The sequence below is a fragment of the Melanotaenia boesemani genome, chromosome 23 (assembly GCF_017639745.1).
Source record: "Melanotaenia boesemani isolate fMelBoe1 chromosome 23, fMelBoe1.pri, whole genome shotgun sequence".
Classification (NCBI taxonomy): Eukaryota; Metazoa; Chordata; class Actinopteri; order Atheriniformes; family Melanotaeniidae; genus Melanotaenia; species Melanotaenia boesemani.
In genome coordinates, this window is record NC_055704.1 from 24,394,045 (window position 1) to 24,413,590 (window position 19,546).

Consider the following 19,546-nt stretch of genomic DNA (forward strand, 5'->3'; position numbering starts at 1 on the left):
TTTTATGCTGGTCATTCCTGCTTGGCATCGGCTTTCCATCCAATCAGCTACTCGCACAGTCAGAGCTAATTAAACCCTCTCAGTTAATTAACGCCATTTAAATGCCGCATTTTAATAAGGATAGCTGTAATACTGACTCAATGATAGAGTGGGGGAATACAAAGATTAACGGGCTGGAGAGGAGGATGGGTGTGTAGGAAAATATTTATTATATCTGAAAAAAGGAGACCAGAAGGTAGAGACTTTTCAAGTGTTTTCCTGTGCATGCTAACATTTAGCCACTGAAGTAGCTAAAGAACTAAATATTTGCTATTTGTGTAATAAATATTCTCTTATTCACTTATTGTTCACATATCAACATTTTGGCGGCTTTCCAGGAAGGAAACAAACCTTTTTCATTACGATATGAGATCACTAGTGTTACATTTCAACATGAACAAAATCTTGTTCTCAGCAAAAACTGAACTTTTATGATTCATAAAAGCAGAATTGCACAACTCCTGTTTTGGATGGGATATTATCAACCATCTGACTCTTAGTAATTATAATCCCTGGACCGTCCCTGTAAACAGGACTGAATACCTTTACAGTCTGCCTGCTACATTGGTGCTACAGACTAGAAGGGTCCTCTTGTTTTTATTCACACCTCAAACTGGTGAATATTACAGCTACAACACAGAGAATGAAATATCAGAGATGATAAATGAAGCAAAAATGTCTATTTAATGAACAGTTTTTGAACTTGTTTAAAACGTAACGCCTCTGTTACAAAGTGAAAACAGTGAAATTGTAAATATAAAAAATTTAAGGTCTAAGTCAATTTGATTTCAAAAGAAAAATCTTAAAGAAACTTTCAGCATGATTTAGTCAAAGGTTGAAAACTGCATTTCTACAACGCTGAGTCTAATCTGATCTTCATATATCTTATATTTTAACCTAATCCTTAATCAAATATTGAAATTACATTAATACATACATTTTTTTGTACATTATTCCACTTTTTACCGGTGAGACTGTCCTGTTATCCATTTAACTACTCGGTTCTTTGGATTGTGCAGCCTCTGCATGGTCTCCATGCGTCTCCATGTGTTTCTGCAGTTTGGCCTTGGAGGTGAAGGTTTTCGTGCATCGCTCACAGAACGGTTTCACCCTCTTCAGCCCAGAATGGCTCCGTTTGTGACGTGCAAGCTCCGATGAGCTCTTAAACTTCAGATCGCACATGTTGCACGGATACGGCCTCTCCCCAGTGTGAATTCTCTGGTGCAGCTGCGCCTCGCTCAGCGTGAGGAAGGACTTCTCACAGTGTCCACAGGGGAACGGCCTCTCTCCCGTGTGGATCAGGTTGTGTCTGGTCAGTGCGTACGGTTTGGTAAAGCCCTTCCCGCAGTAGGTGCATGGGTACGGACGGGCGCCGGTGTGAGAGATGATGTGTTCTTGCTGGGTTTTCTTGCTTTTGAAACGTTTGTTGCACTGAGGGCAGGAGTAGGGCCTGTCATCCACATGAGACCTGTGGTGTTTGGAGAGCTCTCCCTGTGACAAAAACCCCCTCCCACATTGAGAACAGAGGAATGGTTTCTCTCCTGTGTGCATCCTTTCATGCCTGGCCAGAACAGACACCAAGGTGAACCTCTTAGGGCAGTGGGGACACTGGAAAGGTCTCTCACCTGTATGAATGCGGAGGTGTTTGATGAGCATAAAGCGGAGTGAGAATCTTTTGCTGCACTGGTTACACTGGTGGGGTCGCTCCCCTGTGTGGGTGGAAAGATGTCTCTTCACGTCAGACCTGCGAGTATATGTCTTCTCACAATGCGGGCATTTAAACTGACGTTTAACTTGATGCACCTGCCGGTGCTGGGAGCGTGCGAGCAGGGTGTCAAAGCCTTCGCCACACTGCTGGCAGACGTAGCCTTTACTGGTGACATGAGACTTCCTGTGCTCCAGCAGCTCGGCAGCAGTTGGGAAACTACAGCTGCAGATGGAGCAGATTTGAGGGAGCTGACTCTCGTGTGAGTGGGAAGTCTTATGATGGACGGTTAGCGCCCGTAGATTTGCGAAGGAACTCCCACAGAGCTGGCAGGAAAAGGAAATGGCCACTCCATGGTGTTTACTTTCATGCTTTGCCAGATCCCAGGAGTGCTGGAAGGTTCGTTCACACTGCGAGCAGTGAAACGGCCTCTCTCCAGTGTGAATGAGCTGGTGTCTCCTGACATCCGACGTCCGGGTGAATGTCTTGCCACACGTATCACAACTGAGAGATTTCCGTGTGCTGAGATACTGAGAGACATTAACTTTGCTTTGATCATCTGATTCTTCTGCTTTACTCTGTTCTGGGTTTCCTTTGGGGAAAAGTTTAATGGATGTAAATATTTCATCAGTTCTGGAGGGAGATGGTGTAAATTTGGCTCCAGAGAGACTCCTGTATACTTCTGTGCGGACACTCTGCATGTGGAAGTGTGGGGGGTTTTTTTCATCCGATCTATGGAAAGGACACTGCGAGCAGGTGAAGATGATGGATGTCATCTCATCTGAATCACCTGGATATAAAAAAATAGGTTTATTTATTAAAAATCAGTGCGTCTTATTTAAACACTTTAACATAAATCTCCTTTTCATGTCACATTACCTTTGTCTGACCCTTTGATGGCGATCACAGACGGGGCAACTGAAACATCAGCAGGGCTCCTGGTAAAATAAAAACCTTGTTAAATCTTTCAGAAAATACTTTGAAATTTTACACTGCCTGGCCAAAAGAAAAAGTTGTCACCTGGACTTAACTAAGCAAATAGGTACGAACCTGCTATTGGATAATTACTGCATGGGTGACTATCTTTCAGCTGCAGCAACTTATTTATTTAACCCAAACTGATGCAATGAGCAGCTTCTCATTTCTTAAACAAGGAGATGCAGAAACTCCCAACATTGGGTTCAGAACTGTCTAAAGCATTATTAAAAACTGGAAAGATAATGGGAAACCATCATCTTCGAGGAAGAAATGTGGTCGGAAACAAATCCTGAATGATTTTGATCGATGATCACATATAAGAAAAACAGTAGAACTCAGGGATCATAATTAAAGTAAGATAATGTCCACATGCACAATGTGAAGGGAACTCAATGGACTGGGGCAGAACAGCTGTGTAGCCATAAGAAAACCACTAACCAGTGAGGCTAACTGGAGAAAAAAAGCATGTCACACATGGATCGGCCACCACAGAGGCAAGACCTGAATCCCATTTTGAATCTTTGGGATGTGCAGGAAAAGGCTTTGTGCAGTGGTCGGACTCTCCGTCATCATTACAAGATCTTGGTGAAAAATGAACGCAACACTGGATGGAAATAAATCTTGTGATGTTGCAGAAGCTTTTTGAAATAATGCTGCAGCAAATTCTGCTGCAATCAAAGCTAAAAGTGGTCCAACAAAATATTAGTGTGACCCTTTTATTTTTGGTGGTGACGTTTTTGGCCAGGCTGTGTATTTTGTCTTTTATTTAGTTTAGAAAGACTGCTTTACTCTCATAGGTGTACAGAATCTAAGCTGGACTCATCAGCTGGTTAGTTTGTTTTATAAAAAAGGTTGAAAACCACAATAAACAGCGAGTCCAACCTTTTGCAAAAATATCAAAACCTGCCCTCTTATACCATTTATAATGTCCTAACTAGATAGCTTTAGTGGTGTTGATGGGTTGATTGTTACCTTTGCACTGAACCAGAAGAGTTGTTCAGTATTTACTGTAAGACATGAGAGCAGTTTTCCCATAATATGAATTATTGTTTCAATAAATCCGGCTGGGAAAACTGAGTCTAGACAAATATGGAGGATCAGAAAACACATGCTAAGGTAAAACTACAGTTTGTCGTTCTCAATCAGGATCACAGTAAGATGTATGATTCATTCAAAGTCTTTGTTTTGTCAGAAGCTGAACAACTTAAACTCTACTCTTTTTCCAGGAAACATAACAATAAGCAGGGATAAACTTTGTGAGGAACCACGTTAAAATGCAGAACTGCACGTACAAATAAGCAAAAACTCCGCTGCGAGTTTGGCTTGTTGGATTAAAAAAAGATAAATTTATAAGCTAAAACTACAGCCAACTTTTTGATGATTTCTACAAATTTTCCATCCCTGCTATTAACGCTTAGTTATGTTTGGTAAAATAAACTTGAAAAAAAAATTAAAACTGCAATATTATAGAAGCAGGAAATTCGAGTTTAAATATTCTTTGTACATGTTTGGTTCTTCACTAATTTGTTTCGGCATCCTCTTGACTTTACACATCTCCTGCCAACTCGGCAAAGTCTTCGTCTGTAGACGTGAGGATCTGCGCACATTTGCAGAAGATTCAGAGTTCTGGATTCCTGACACTGTGCTGGAGACATTTGCCATTTCTTGGACAGAATTTGTTTCTCCATCATCTTTCACATTTGTACAAGAGTCTTCATCAGCCTCCATCTCTTCATCTTGAAACCCATGTGGTATGTCTGCCATGCTTTCTCTTTTTTCTTCTGCATGGTCACTTGTTTCCTGTTTATCATTCGTCTGTCCTTCATCTGGAGCATTTCCCGACCCAAGCTGCTCACTACTGGAGGAATCGCTTGTCTTTTCTATTGGTGCATCTTGAGCCAAGTTCTCCTTCCTTAATGCAAACGTTTTGGTCAAAGTCTCCAAAGCTTTTGCAACATCCACAATTTCACTGGTTTCCTCAGCTTTCAAGCCGGTAGAGTCCTCATCACCAGCGTCGCTCACATTTACAGCCACAATCTCTTCTTCATAAAAATCTGTTTGAACTTGAACCTCAGCTGACTCCATCTTGTCCTGATCCTCTTCAGATGGTCCAACCTCCACTTCAGTGTAAATGGCCACAACACTGTACTGATTGTTCAGTGGGTTAGTATAGTTATGGATAGACTCTAATCCAACTGATAAATGTGTCTTTTGTGAGGGAGGAACCGATAAAGCAGACATGATACTGCTACCGATGGTGGAAGAGGGTCCATCTACAAAAACAAGAAAATAAATTACACTTTTCTAGTGTATGTTGTCCAACATTATTTAAAAAAAACAAAAACAAAACATATTTATAATTAAAGTTGGCTTAAAAATCTAATACTAAAAATCAACACGTGGATTCAGTTTGTACTTACATGGCATTTTCAGCAACCCTGAGCTTTTGTAGTGCTTGAAGATTAAGCTCAGCTCCTCAGTAGATGACTGAATACATTCGTCCAGAACAGAGGGAGTAGAGGAGAGCCAGGTAGCAGTCTGTAATCAAAGAGCAGCTATTCTCAATGCTGTAGCATGGGTAAAACAGACCGAAAAAACATCTGGGTGGAGTGAATGAATACCTGTTTAAGGTCTGGTACGGGAAGCAGCTTTTCCAGCTTTGAGAGCAGCTCCCATAATAATACATGTAGCGCTGCATCATACTGTGGGCCATACTGAACTGGGAAAACCTCCTGTAATAGAAAATTTAATTATTCAACTTTTAAGCACTTAGTTTTAAACAAAAATATTAATCTTTAAAGTTCATCTCACCTGAAAGAAATATGCTCTCTCAACTGGATTTTTTAGGAGGCTCTGAACAAGTGCAATAAAAGTTGACTCAGCTGTTTTCACTTCTGCATCCATGTACTGCACGTAATCAGAGTCATGTCATTAAACACGGTCTTACTTAATAATTATCTGATTTATCTGTCCTTATACACACACACACACACACACACGTATACACTACTTACATCTGTGTTTGCAGAGGTCACTGGAAGTCTCTCCAAGTAGCTCTGGATCATCTGAGAATTAACATCTCCTCGAATAGAGCCCTTGCACAGCTCTAAAATCAACTGAAAATATAAACACCTGAATCAAGTCTAAAACAGCTAAATTAACATATGTGCAAAGCGTGTGATATAAAGTGCTGCTTACCCTGGCTCTTAGACCAAGAATTAGTTGGGCTCGCTGCCTGTGGTTGATTAGACCAGGAACTGCCTCCGTAACCATGGACACAAACTCTTGCAGCTTCTCATAATTTAACACATCTTTCTCCTTGGCCAGATGCCACATAGCTGCAGAGAGAAGCTGCAAAGGGGGTACTAGGAGGCGAAGGGATGACAGAGGCAAGCTTTGGTCTGAAACATAAATATGTACTGTAAGAAGAGGTCACTAGAGGGCAGCAATATGTTTGAAACTAAGGGCTTACTTGCAGATGGATTTAACAGCAGCAGATTAAAACTATTAAAACAAAACAATCTAATTATTAATGTGTCAATACATCACACTAAATATATAATAAAAGTAGTGATTATAAAAACAAGGGCATAGTCACCAATTAATTTATATTTCGTTGGCTATTCTAACTACCAGCTACAGCCTCATGAATCAGAATAATTGCTGGACACATCTAAATAATTTAAAACTTTTGACTTAGTAAAATAACAACAGCTGTGAATAAAATACCGTTTTAATTTTACAGTGTAACAATTAATTTAAATACTTATTTATAAAGTTAACTTCCAATGTGTAACATCTCAATATGCCAATTTAAACATACCATGATCTCTTTAATTAGACGGGTTCAACTCACAGTTAGTGACATAAACATAGTCTGCTTTCTATTCTATCGAAGACCTGTTCATTAATTTACGTACCGTTTATTTTCTCTGTTGACCCGAGAACCTCCATTTGGACAGTATGCCTATGATAGCGCTGACAAACTAATTTTAATTTTTGTTTTGTCTGGAAGCTAACATGCGCTATTGGAACGCAAACATCGTTTCCACAACTCCCCTCCACACTTCCGGTTTTTAAGACCAAATCTCATCATCCATTGGCTAATTTTCCGGAAGTATCCACCTCCTACTCCGCACCACCAGTCACATGCCTGATTTCACAGCACATATTTTAATGTGTCGCTTTATGTCTCTGAAAATTTGAATATACTTATATTAGACAAAAATTATACTACTATCAGAAGGATATTTTGAAATCCAACATGGACGAGGATGGACTGCCAATTGTGGGGTCTGGGGTTGATCTTACCAAGGTTTGTATTTACCAAGTTAGCTAGCATTGCTAGCCTGAATATGGCTAATGGAGGAAATAAGAAAAAACCCAAACATTGCAACTAAATAGTTGCTATTTTGCTGATGCTACAGAAAAAAGATTATACACTAGTTTATCTATAGCGTATATCAGCTTGCCAAAAACTTATTAGCCTTATTAGTCTTCTTCCTCTTGCTAAACCTATAAACAGAAATAAATGCGACGAACATATTCTCTGTTTTGCATTGTTTTTTCATTCCTCTTTCTTTAGATGTTATGGTTATTCTAATATTTTAACTGCAGATGTTTTTATTTTATCATTTGCCTTAAAGTTGAGAGCCGTTTTAAAACAAATTATTGTAGCCAAAGTAGAAAGCATTCAATCCTGTTTACCCACTGTAAACTACTTTGAGGTCAATTTTACATTTAGCATGAATATTACTTTGCTGAACATAAATAACTGACTTCATGTCAAACCTGTAATAAACATCCAGTTATAACACATTTTACCACTATGATAAAATCACCTTTGATGGTTATTAGTTCACAATCAATTGTCATACTAGTAATTGTGATCTTGTACTGCTGCTGGTTGTAGATTAGACGTAGTTCAGATCACCAACCTTTTGATCCAGACAGATCTGTCATCTGTGTCCCAAGTGGTTTAATAATTGATCGTTCATTTGACTTGAAAAAATGATGGAAAGATGTTTCATCAACTTGTTTTCTTAAAAGTAAATGGACATTATATTGATCTGGTAATTATGTAAAGATTAGTCATGTCATGTGAGGAGCTTTATTTTAAAAGTGAACTCATTTTCCTTGCTATATTATTCCCTGGATTCCTCCACTTATTACCTTTGTGAATTAAATTACTTTTATGTCTCCTTTCTTAGGTTCCTGCCATACAACAAAGAAGAGTTGTTGCCTACCTCAATCAGTTTGTTGTGCACACGGTCCGCTTCCTAAACAGATTTTCCACCGTCTGTGAAGAGGTTTGTGTGTTTCCTTCACTCTTAAACACCACCTACACTAAAAGTAAACTTTTTCATCTTAACAAGTCCATATGATGTTTTACAACACGCAACAGAAGCAAAATCAATCTTGAGCACATTAGCTGGGGATTTCTGCTCTGATTGCGTGAATCTATGCAGAATATTTGGAGAAATGAGCACCAGTCATTCCTGACTTTTTGCTGGTTGGAGCTTTTGCAAATTATAAGAGAGGCTAATGCAAGCTAGGCACAGAAGCAAGTTGGTGTTTTATTTCATTTACAAAAATGGTAAAGATGACATGTTCTGTTTATGTTTGTAATATGAGATTCTGTAAGCTCTAACTTTTTATTCAGAGACATACAGTATCTATTCTATAGTCCCAGAGAGAACTGGCTTGCTGTCTATGAAGCCGTTTCACAAATCTGACCCAATGAAATTGTTGGGTTTTGCCACTAAACTAATTGGGGCGTTGCTGCATTTAAGAGGCACCACAAGTACAAACAGGAAAGTCGGATAACTCCATCTTTGTTTACATTTTTCTCTCAAAGCGATGTGACTGATAGCCTTCTGTAGGTTGAGATTCAGTGCTGCAGCTGCTGGTTTTCTACCACGACTTTACAGCTTAGCTGCAACAGAGCAGTCCGCTAAAACCAGTTACCATGCTCATAATGTAATGACCAAACGGACTTCAAATCTCCATGTCTCTGCTCTCCGTAAAGTCTCTTAAATGATCCCTGATGATCAAACCTGTTCCCACAGAAACTAGCCAACATATCACTGCGCATACAGCAGATTGAAACAACCCTTTGCATCTTGGAGGCCAAGGTGAGTTCTGAAGCCTCTTCAATTCCATGTTCAGTTTATATCAGATAAGTACATTTTATGCTGGTTTACTTGGTATTTATAGAGTAATGTTCTCTGAGCAGCTGTCCTCCATCCCCGGACTGGAGGATGTCACAGTCGATGGGCTCAGCCAGCAGCAAACTGCACAGACAAATGGACCAATTACCACCAGCCAGAGCCAAACAGATGGTCCAGCAGTAGGAGCGCTTCCTCTCACAGAGGTGGGTGTTCAGACTTGTTTGCAAACGATATAAAAATGAATAAGTCACACTGAAAGGCAGAACAGACACAAGCTCAGTGGGATTTTTAGACATTTAATATGAATGTGATATTGTGCAGACTTCTAGCAGAAAATAATTTTATGGCATATCTAGCTTATATTCAGGTTAATTCTAGAAATAAATTTCACAAAAACTGGATTTAAGCTACATTCAGATAGAAAAGGCTCAGTTTGAATTTGGTGTCCTTTCGTCCACTCGTGACGTGACATCACGTCAGTGGTGGTTGTTCAAAGTCGAGTCAGTGCAGCTGCTAGCGGTATGGAGAACAACACATGCACAACTATAAGGAACATACATTTGAAAAGCATAATTATGTCTTTATTAATGCTCCAGCCAAAGCATCTGATAGGAGCCTGCAGTATAAGAGGCAATGTTTGTATTCTTGCTCCGGTTTATCTGCCTTTCAGCTCAACTCCTGACCCATTTTTAGTATGGTCTTTTGAATTGAGTTGTTCAATCATATCATCTTTCTCTGTGTTCTTCCCTGGCAGGAAATCCAACATCTTTTGATATTTTTTATTTGTTTACCCTGAAATATGTGTTTAATCTTTACTAATTGTTTCCTCATGTTTTAAGCTCCTCACTACATCAGCTGCTGGCTTAGATTAACTTCACTTGACCGCTTTTTAAATATATGCTGTCAAACAAAACACTGGCGTGCTGTTTAGGTCTTTACCTGACTGTTTGCTGAGGTTTTTTGCACAAGGACTTCACTTTTCAAGCATTAGTGCAACCCGAAGAGCTTTTCAAAATCACATGCCGAGAAATAAAACAGAATGAAATACGAACTGACACTAAAATTTTTAAGAAGCTGTAAAGAAAACTGAGTAAAATAATAAAAGCAGTGTAGGCAAAAGTCTAAAGTTGATGGGATAGTAGAAGATAACATCTTTCACAGTTAAACCATTAAGGCGTTTGTGATAAGAAGGATTTCAAATCCTGTTTCCCACAGAGCTGATGGTAGGGAGGTAAACTTGGGAGAAACAGGATGTGGTGAACACGGAGCATGCACCACAGTTGTTTCATACTTGTGATTTATGACTCAATAAAACTGACAAGAAACTGCAACAGTAAACTGCACAGAGGTCGATCAAATGTCAGGGGTAAATAAAACGTTGCAGGTGTAACTTTAAAGTATTTTGGACCCTTATTCAAGATGTAACCCGGCTGTTTTATATGCTGGTTGCACTGAAGAAATGATAAAGTTACAGCAAATGTGCTTGTTGCTAAGGTTAATTTTCCGCCATAAATTTAAAGCTGTTACTGAGTTTGTGTTTTTTGTTTCCAGCCTGCTCAGAGTTCAGCAGAAGCTGCACTTGCACCAAAAGCAGAAGTTCCTGCAGAGAACGTTATGACTGTGGCCAAGGACCCACGTTATGCCCGATACCTGAAAATGGTTCAAGTGGTGAGTCATGATGTAAGATAGAGAATTTCCTTAAAATGTGCATTTTAGTTTGTCTCGGTGTCACATTTCTTTCTGTCGTAGGGAGTTCCAGCTATGGCCATTAGAAATAAAATGGTCATGGAGGGTTTAGATCCCAACCTGCTTGAGTGAGTGTTTTTGCTGTATTATTACTGCTGGATGATTTTATTCTGTTGTGTTTGTGCAGGAATGATGATTATCTTTGCTTTTTGCTGCCAACAGCACACCTGATGCCCCTGTACCCGATGGAGCAACAAAGAACGCAGAGAACGAAGATGTTGCGGCCACCAGTTCTGACAGCGAATCGTCTTTCAGTGACTGACCTCATTGTCTGTCACTGCAACGCTCCCTCTTCGGGTCATTTGTTGCTGCCGGTGTTGATCAAACTCCGGGTTGCAGACGATGAGGCTGCACTGTGCCGATGAAGATCGACACTGCCTGAGTGATTGTAATATCTCTGATCTGGTTCTGCTAGCAGTCAGCAACTATGATTCTGATCCATTGTTTGTCTATTTTGGATTTATTATTAGATTTAAAAAGAGAGAATGATTTTTTTTTCCTCAGAGGTTGGCAGGAACAAGCAAAACAGAGTCATTAAGTAGAAGTCACAATATTATTACTACTGATCTAATTTGGTGTTGGTCCTCTTCATGCCGCAGAAGTATCTGGTCCATCAGGACGACGTGAGACCTGTGGGATGTCAGGTGGTGTTGGGTAGCCACATGTTAGATCCTTCGGGTCCTTGGTGTTCTGGCCTTCCAGATGGGATTTGTTCAAGAGCATCTCATGAATTCTTGATTGGGGTTTGGGGTGTTTGGAGGTTGTAAGTGCTTGGTCTCGCTGTTGTGAGGCACATTGTCATGTTATGTAAATGGAAAAATATTGAATATGTGATTAGTCTTGAGTCATTTGAGTCCAATTTTCTTTGTTTTTAAGCAGCATTGATGTTTAAAAATGAAAAATATTCAAATTATTTATGTCCAAACATGATGAACTCTAGTAGCAGTGTCTACATCAAGCGTATCACAAAAACACACGATTTTAGATTATTATTATGTTTCCCTTTAAAAATTAAAGAACACTTTTTGAAGCCACTACATGAGAACTAATCTTTAATGGAGAAAAAATATTTCTACTCTTATTCAGTGAATGTGCTGCCTGAATATCTTTCATATGCTTCCACAATCAACATTTTCCTTTCACTTTCTTTTTTCTCTTCAAATGTATAATTGTTATGTTTTTGAATGTTCTGACTGAAATCAGCTGTTTAATTCTGCATTTACAAGCTTGCACTAAAAGTTTAAAAGGTCAGAAATGTACCAGAAAAATGTAAACTGAGGGTTTTTGTCGACTGTTGTCAATACAAACCTGTGAATGAATGCCTGAAAGTGTAATGTGATGCGGAACAGTGCCATGAATGATTTCTGTGTAAATAAACTTTGGAAAGCACTTTGTTTAAAGAACAGAAACGGTTAGATCTGTAATTTTGTTTCTAATAAAAACAAATGCAGTTTAAGAAAAAGTGCAATTTATTATATTTTTTTTATCAATGTGTGAAATTATACTTGTAGTACATCAAATAACAAGAAAAGGTACAGAATTAGTTTGATCAAAAACCAAATTCCTTTGCAGCACAGCTGTCAGTCACCAGGGGCGTGTCTAGGTAATATTTGAGGGGGGGTGGCACAGAAATGAGACCATTTTTTTAAAGAATCATTTCTATACTAATGAACTGATTATTTCACATAAATTCATCAAATGAACAAAGCAAAATAAAAAAATTACAGTAAGTGAAATTTTATTTTACCATCAGCCTCTAAACACTGCTGCACAATTACACTTCACAGACAACAAGAAATACTTTGTGACACATCAACAGTTTTTTTCCAGCATTATTTAACTTCCTCATAAAATGTAAACATTCGGACAGAATTATCACAATGAAGGTATATGAACGAGATGATCCTGTAAATGCTGCATTATGAACACGGTAGTGTCGCTGCCACATTTTAACATCTCATCGATGCAGAGGACTTTTAATGGGGATCATTTAAATCAGCCAGTATTTTAGTAGTAATACTAACATGTCATGGACCTGCTGTTTCTCATCATGTTCAAGCTATTTTACCTCTTAGGAAAATATTTCGGACAATATTTAATTATGTTCCCTTGTGTCTGGTGAATTAAGGTAAATCACAAACTCTTCTCGGGGGTTTAATTATAAAACCTGGAGTGTGAATAAAATAAGAACCCGGTGAATACTGACTCTATTAAAGGCTCTTGATTGCCTTCCTGTAACGGCTTCTAGATTACTCTGGAGTTTTACTTGTATTATAGCCACATAACAGCTGCAGCACCGGCCTTTTGCTCTTGTGCAGAGGGTTGATAATCCATAAACTTTTACATATAATTGCCATGTGTTCATAAAATTCTGGGAATTGAGGTGCTCCTTTGCACCTTGTACCTTTTCAGGATGCCCATCATCAACTACATGTTTGTTTTTTCAGCTATTAGGAAACTGAAAAAGTCCCAACTGCAATATCTTGGTTAAAGCCATGTGATACTTGGTTGCAAGTAGATGGTTTGCCCATAAGGGTCAAAGTTGACTAGGATTAGGAGTGCCTGCTTCAAGATAGAGAATGTCTGAAGCATACAAATTAGACTGCCTTCAACATCTGTTTTTCATTAGTGAAATTAAATTAGGGTGTTGTACTAAGAAAGCCTACTTCCTTCTAGTCTAATGACCATTACAGGAGCTGCCTGTAGTACTGGAGACACAAGAAAATTCCCATCTATAGCTGCATTGTAAAACCACATACTGAGGTCAGTTGGTACCATTTAGGACATAAGCAGCAGGCAGCAAGTACCACAAAAAAAGTTTTTCTCCCCAGTTTGTTACCACAGCAGTCATCTAAATACAACTAATTTGGAAAAAAAACTTCCCATCAATCAACTCCCAGCACCCGAGTAATGACAGAAAATTTCAGTCTTCTTGTCTGTGTGAAATAACCACCAATACAAAAACCTTGTGCACTGGGATCATGTGTTCACTGTGTGACAAACTTCTCTTAATAGTGGTCACAGGTCTCCCAGGATGTGTGACGCTGCTGTGGCAACAGTCGAGCAAAGTGCAAAGTGACGTTTGAACACAGCAATCATGGAGCTCGCTCATAAAAATATAGTATAAAACATATAAAAATACTGTGGTCTGTGGTCAACCTTCTCTCCTAAAAAGTTACACTTGATAACTAGTTGTACAAAATGCATAAATACTGATAAAAGTAACAAAAGCATCTTCTGTGTTGTATTAAAAATTGAATGCATGCTGTGTAACAATGTGAATTTACATCATCCCAAATTTGCTGGTGAATGGTGAAAGGCTACTCTTTGTACTCTGCTTTCACTCGCAAGGTAAACATCTGTGGGAAAAAAGAGAGATTTTAGAAATGAAAGAGAACATAAGAAGATTATAGTGATTTATGGGGTCTGACACTCACTTTAAAATCATCAATGTACGTGAGGAAGAAGCACACAAAGCTGAAGGCAACGATCCACTCACAGACGGCGCTGGCTACATGGTAGGGATAGTCCTGGATGAGGCAAGCACATACAAGTGTGACATATTTCTGCTAAACAAAGGGGTGGCCAGACAAACCAAAACAGCTAACGTTGTACAAACAAGATTTGAGATGGGCCACTGTCCTGCAGGTTTTAGACATTTCCCTGTTTCAGCACACCTGATTCATTGTGCAGAGCTTTTGGATCTATTTAATTTGGATCCGGTGTGTTGGAGCAGGGAAACATCCCATACCTGCAGGACACTGGCCCTCGAGGACCAGAGCTGCCCATTCCTGGTCTAGATGCAAGTTGACGTATACCTTAAAAATACCTTTAAAAAGTTGAGCTAAAGATTTAACCTTTGAATTAGAGAAAGAAAGTCGTGGATGGGATTAAGACCCTTCCTGACATTCAGTTGTTTTTGCTCCTGGAAGTCAGCATTTTGGTGTATTTATAGTGTTGCAAACAAACTGTGCCCGGTTCTTTCGCTCTATCGTGGCCTATAGGAGCCCAGCCTAGGGGATCCTGGTGAGCGGAAAACCACATTAGCTCAGGTTACAATTAGCTGTACTCACAAGTGTTGTCTGCTTCTTGCTTAGTTAAGTAAAACAATAACTTTTATTTACCCACAAACCAACAGAGAAGGATGCTAGCCAAATGCAGGGAAGTAATTACGAGAAATAATTTCTACAAACTCAAGCATGCTAAATCTCCTTTTGATCCCAATGAAAGGTTCACAAGCCACTTTTCTCAACATATTTCTGTAAAATCCTTGGCTTGTACTTAGTTTTTATAGCTTAACAAGGAGCCCTAAGTAACCTTGGACAGTTTCACTAATTGAACAATTATAACAACCAAAAATAAAGCCAACGTTGGGCGATCAAACACATTCATCACACATGCTCTGGTCTACAATGAGCCTCACTTATGCTCTACATTAAATACAAATATGGACAGAGCCTTCTGTTTGCCTTCTTTAAAAGTGTATTTTGGTCCATTTTCAGAGAGCTTGTGAACACGAGCTCTGATGCAGCAAACAGAGCATGACTATTCAGGGGAAGTGTTGCACAGTGCAATTCACATGCACCCAGCAAAAGGAACAAAGAAGAAGAAGCCATGCTGTATGAGATTACTGCATAGAGTTGTTATTAATAAGATGTTGGGCTAATGAAGAGATTCTGTGAAGCTCTGTTGGAGCAATCAAGGCCCATTTCTCTTAAACTTGAGTTCTCATTGGTGAAAAGTTGAAAAAGAATTATTCACAGTTACAACTAGGTGAAAGCCTTTTCTTCCAGGAAAAGACCATTCCCATCAGGACAGAAATCTTCACAGCAGAAATGCAATCACTTGGAAAATGCCACCAGAATGGCCTCCAACGCAGCTTACCTTGTCTTCTGCGTGTCGGTGCAGGGTGGTTTGCTTCACAAAAAAGGCACAGATGACAGCTGAGTGTCAGTTAAAGAACATTTTTACCCTTCAATACATAAAAAACACAACACCAATCATCTGTTTTAAATGACATGAGATAAAATCCTTAAAATAAACCAAAACAAACAAGTTGAACAGGTCTGGGTAAGGATACTGGGAAACAAGGCAACAGCAGCGAAGACAGCGACACCCAAACGGATTCCACACACAGTCTTGGAGGACCCATATGGATAGGCATTAAATGATATGACCGACTGGAGGATCGTGTAGAGGATACCAGAGATAAAAAACACCAGCGCTCCAAGATCGTGGACTAATGTCACTGCTGTTTCCTGTAGTAACAATAACAGCTGTTAAAAAAATGCTGTTTTATGTGGTTTAAATGCACAACTGGACACGTGAAGACGCACCTGGAAAGTAGCAACAATGCACATCCCCAAACAGGAGATCACCCCAAGCCAAAGGCTGGCTTTATTAAGGGATGGTCTCACCAGGCCGGTTTCCTCCGTCAGCTTCTCCACAAACTTGTATCTGGCATAGATGGTGGCTGTGCCTGCCCAGAAGTCACAGTTAACCACAGTGATGAACACTCATGACTCTCTCTTTCTCAACATCACAACGTTTATACTACGCTTCCTTTTTCTTTGTGAAAGGGGAAATGTAGGAATGTTTGGGAAGGCCCAAAGTTGCATAATAAAGCAGAGCTGATAGTCAAGATGTTTTCACTTTTGAGAAGTACCTGCACATGCAGAAATGAAGGTCATCAGACCAAAAATGCAGCTCTCTGGGGGGTTTGCACCTGTGTCACTGTAAAGAAAGAGATCAACGTGGCTATCACAGATGTGGAAGTAATCACTGGAAACTTTCCATTATAAGTCAGTTTATTCTAAATTCCCAACTTTAGAAGCACCTCTGTAATATTAGTCTCATTTGTAAAGAGAGAAGTGAAAAAACGCCGTTAGAAATAACAGAGGTGCAGCTGGAGTTTGATCAGCAGCCAAGTTGAACAGAGGAAAACGAAACTAAACTAAATCAGTCGTGGAACATTGGCTGTATCTGCGCGTTTCTCACGTATAAATGCAACTTACCTTATGTATGGGAAGATGATGTCGACGTCGTGTCTGAACAGCGCTATAAGGTAGGAGATAATGAAAGTGCATGAGGACCAGATGACCAAAAAGGCTGGCAGGAAGCACAGTCCCTGCCTGAACCAAAACATCTCAGACAGGATTTTACGCGGAGCCTCCAGAAAACTTTTGCCACAACTCTGATGTGAAGTGAAGAACAAACAACAACAAGAATAATGATAAAAAATCCAGCTTTGTCGCGCGCCTGGAACAGATGTCTGCTGCTGCTGTTTGATGTCTGTGATCGTCAGTCACGCGGGGGAGTGTTAACAAGAATGAACTTGGCTTTCCAGCAAGCTGATACTGTATACAGTCACCTCTTCCCCCAAAACAACTCCCTGTGGGCAGGCTTAAGAAGAAGAAAAGAAAAGTTCATGTCCTTTCTTTTTATTTCATGCTTTGTGAGCTGATCTTTCGATTTAAACGCTCAAACATTTGAAGTTTGTAGGTTTTGATAATAATAAGTAGTAATAAATGATTGCTAAATTAAAGCTTTTCATTCACTCAATGCCAACAGTCAGTTAAATCTTATTTAATTTACATCTCATTACCTTTTTTTAAAGCCTGGAAGTTCCCTTTGCGATGTAAAGGAATTCTGGTTAAGATAGGAACATGAAACTAAATTGAACATATAATTTTTACATACTTTTACAGTAAAGCTACTTCACACTGACTCATAAATAAAAAAGACTATAGTAATAGAAAGTGTAGACCAAGAAGGTGGCTCCTGTAAACCTGGCTTTTCTCAGCATGGAAGTGTGTCCCTGAAAGATTTAGGAAACTGATTCAGTCAAGGACAGAAGAAGAAATGTCAAGTCTAAAGGACCACAGCAGATGAACCATATGTCCTTAAGAAATACAAAAGAAATCAAATGAAAACTTGACACAAGATCAGAGAGATGCATCTGGCTCCTTAGTTTCATCTATTGCTCATCGAAGCTCAGTGTTTTTGAGGCACTGTGGGATAATCTGGACAGAAAATGGAACAAAAGGCAGAAACACCTAAAGAATAGCTTTGCAAAGTCCTTCAAGGAGCCTGTGGAACTATTCCTGAAGACTACTGAAAGAAAGCTTGTCTAAGATTGTGTCAGACTGTGTTGAAAAATAAAGGTGAAGCCTGAATTTTGACTTTTGAGAAGCATAAAATCTCACCATACTTCCATATATGTTAATGCATGTTTAAGTAAATTGTGTATCTATCTCCATTTTTCTTGGCAACATATAAAAGAAATGAATGGCACAGTTTTGTAAATCAGACTTTTGTGTCAGCTTGTAATTTTCACTTAAGCTTCAGTGTTACTCCTAACTAGCGTTTCTTAATGCCTTTATAAGTTAAAAAGACAGTCCCAGTTATTTTCTCACAGCTTCTCCTGCTTTGCAGACATCAGTTTAACAAGATTCAGAGAGCTAGTTGTTGAGGGAATTTCACAGGTTATAAAAAATTATATTTGAAGAGTCAGTTTATCATCCAGTTTTTCCTAATGGCGACAGTTATAAACCCAAAGCTCTAACAAGGAAATTAAGATCTGTTAGAGAACAGAAGCTTCTTAGGATGCCCAAACATTTCCTTTTATCAAGTCCAAGTTTCAAGTTTATCTTTTAATGATTACTTCATGCTCGATCACATTTACTTGAGCAGAGGGGATACTTATAAAACTCATATTTTTCCAAAATGTACTAATATGATCACATCAGGGCTGCTTTTCTCCATATGTGCTTCTATTTTTGCTGCTTAAAGTATGTTGTCTAACTATTTTTGAACATTTTAACAACTTGAAATAGACAGTTCTGTCTGGTTTGGTGAAAAAAATTCTGCTTTTGCTCTTTGTTATAAAAAACGATTGATTAGCAGCATGTTTTTAAATATGAGTTTTAATGCAAGAGCAGTTTGGGTTAAATACAAATGTCTGACAGTCCTGTTTGGTTTAGCTGACCATGAAAACCATGAAACCTGCAACATCTGGTGGATTCTCACATCTAGAAGTTTGCAGCTTTTAACTGGCTTCAACCTGAGAATTTGGAGACCAAGTAGAGCCACTTCAGAGCTTCACTTGTTGCAGGAGTTTACTGAAACTTGCCAGTACCAGACTTGGCAGCATCTTTAAGAAATAGTTGGTTGAAAAAGGCCTTTTTTGTCTCTCAGGCTGTTATCCCAGGGAACCGCTCGTGCAGTGAGGCCAAATCCTGCTGGTAGTGCCAGAAACACACCAACTTCTCTGGTCTTAGGCGAGAGGTCACAGAGACAAACTTTAGGTTTATATGAAAGTTTTCCTACTGAACAGAGAGAAAAGTCCAAAGATGCATGATTAATCTCAGAGTTAGCAATAATATTTTAGTTGTTGTAGTTTACAGTGTGAAATAAAAAGGGTAAAATGCAAGAGAATAGGATTTAATTTTACTTATGCAGTAGCAATGGCAAATCCTAGATCCTCTTATATTCTTGTTATTGAGATCCTCTTTGCAGACAATCCCGTCAGTCCTGAAATCAGCTTCTAAAGCCCCCATGTGTCAAAAAGGAAAAAACCTCTTAAACCACATGCATGTTTTCTCAGAACTTAAACCATGTTTGTTCCTCTTTCAAATCAAATACTAATGAACCTCAGGGCAAAGTCATCAACTTACCACAAAACCTGAAATTTAAGTTCTCAAATGTTTTTTAATGGTCTATTCTTCATTCCTGAACGGTGACTAATCTATGACATTGTAGTCACAATGATTTATCACACCGATTAACTTTTCTTTATTTACTTTTAAAGGACACATGAGTTTGTAAAAAATTAATAGCTGCCTTTTTAACAGCATTCATTACACAAGTAAATCCTTTGAGCCCTGGGGCCAAATATTTAGGTAACATG

The 19,546-nt window shown here is 39.0% G+C and overlaps 3 protein-coding genes across 3 annotated transcripts; 1 reads left to right on the forward strand and 2 right to left on the reverse strand.

Moving 5' to 3' along the window:
• Positions 1–704: 704 nt before the first annotated feature.
• On the reverse strand, positions 705–6,774 carry LOC121634891 (zinc finger protein 16-like). The gene is made up of 9 exons (XM_041977851.1): positions 6,643–6,774; positions 5,921–6,123; positions 5,737–5,838; positions 5,534–5,629; positions 5,344–5,454; positions 5,143–5,260; positions 4,227–4,995; positions 2,624–2,682; positions 705–2,534 (listed from the first exon to the last, which is right to left on the reverse strand). The coding sequence occupies exons 1-9, from the start codon at positions 6,674–6,676 to the stop codon at positions 1,030–1,032; spliced, it is 2,997 nt and encodes a 998-aa protein (XP_041833785.1). The 5' UTR covers positions 6,677–6,774; the 3' UTR covers positions 705–1,029.
• A 75-nt stretch (positions 6,775–6,849) lies between these two features.
• On the forward strand, positions 6,850–12,135 carry washc3 (WASH complex subunit 3). Its single transcript, XM_041977855.1, has 7 exons — positions 6,850–7,037; positions 7,933–8,031; positions 8,791–8,856; positions 8,958–9,095; positions 10,444–10,560; positions 10,642–10,706; positions 10,801–12,135. The coding sequence occupies exons 1-7, from the start codon at positions 6,987–6,989 to the stop codon at positions 10,898–10,900; spliced, it is 636 nt and encodes a 211-aa protein (XP_041833789.1). The 5' UTR covers positions 6,850–6,986; the 3' UTR covers positions 10,901–12,135.
• Positions 12,136–12,379: 244 nt separating this feature from the next.
• On the reverse strand, positions 12,380–17,006 carry dram1 (DNA-damage regulated autophagy modulator 1). Its single transcript, XM_041977854.1, has 7 exons — positions 16,653–17,006; positions 16,304–16,371; positions 15,975–16,117; positions 15,719–15,896; positions 15,523–15,581; positions 14,076–14,168; positions 12,380–13,997 (listed from the first exon to the last, which is right to left on the reverse strand). Exons 1-7 carry the CDS (start codon positions 16,781–16,783, stop codon positions 13,959–13,961), a joined length of 711 nt encoding a protein of 236 aa, XP_041833788.1. The 5' UTR covers positions 16,784–17,006; the 3' UTR covers positions 12,380–13,958.
• Positions 17,007–19,546: the final 2,540 nt, after the last annotated feature.

Coding starts and splice junctions, on each gene's coding strand:
- washc3 (XM_041977855.1), top strand. CDS start 6,987: ATGGACGAGGATGGACTGCCAATTGTGGGGTCTGGGGTTGATCTTACC. Junction 8,857..8,957: donor TTTGCATCTTGGAGGCCAAG/GTGAGTTCTGAA, acceptor TTCTCTGAGCAG/CTGTCCTCCATCCCCGGACT. Junction 10,561..10,641: donor ACCTGAAAATGGTTCAAGTG/GTGAGTCATGAT, acceptor TTTCTGTCGTAG/GGAGTTCCAGCTATGGCCAT.
- LOC121634891 (XM_041977851.1), bottom strand. CDS start 6,676: ATGGAGGTTCTCGGGTCAACAGAGAAAATAAACG. Junction 6,124..6,642: donor GTCAACAGAGAAAATAAACG/GTACGTAAATTA, acceptor TTTATGTTTCAG/ACCAAAGCTTGCCTCTGTCA. Junction 4,996..5,142: donor AGGGTTGCTGAAAATGCCAT/GTAAGTACAAAC, acceptor TTGTTTTTGTAG/ATGGACCCTCTTCCACCATC.
- dram1 (XM_041977854.1), bottom strand. CDS start 16,783: ATGTTTTGGTTCAGGCAGGGACTGTGCTTCCTGCCAGCCTTTTTGGTC. Junction 16,372..16,652: donor ATCATCTTCCCATACATAAG/GTAAGTTGCATT, acceptor CTTTCTTTACAG/TGACACAGGTGCAAACCCCC. Junction 15,897..15,974: donor GCATTGTTGCTACTTTCCAG/GTGCGTCTTCAC, acceptor TTGTTACTACAG/GAAACAGCAGTGACATTAGT.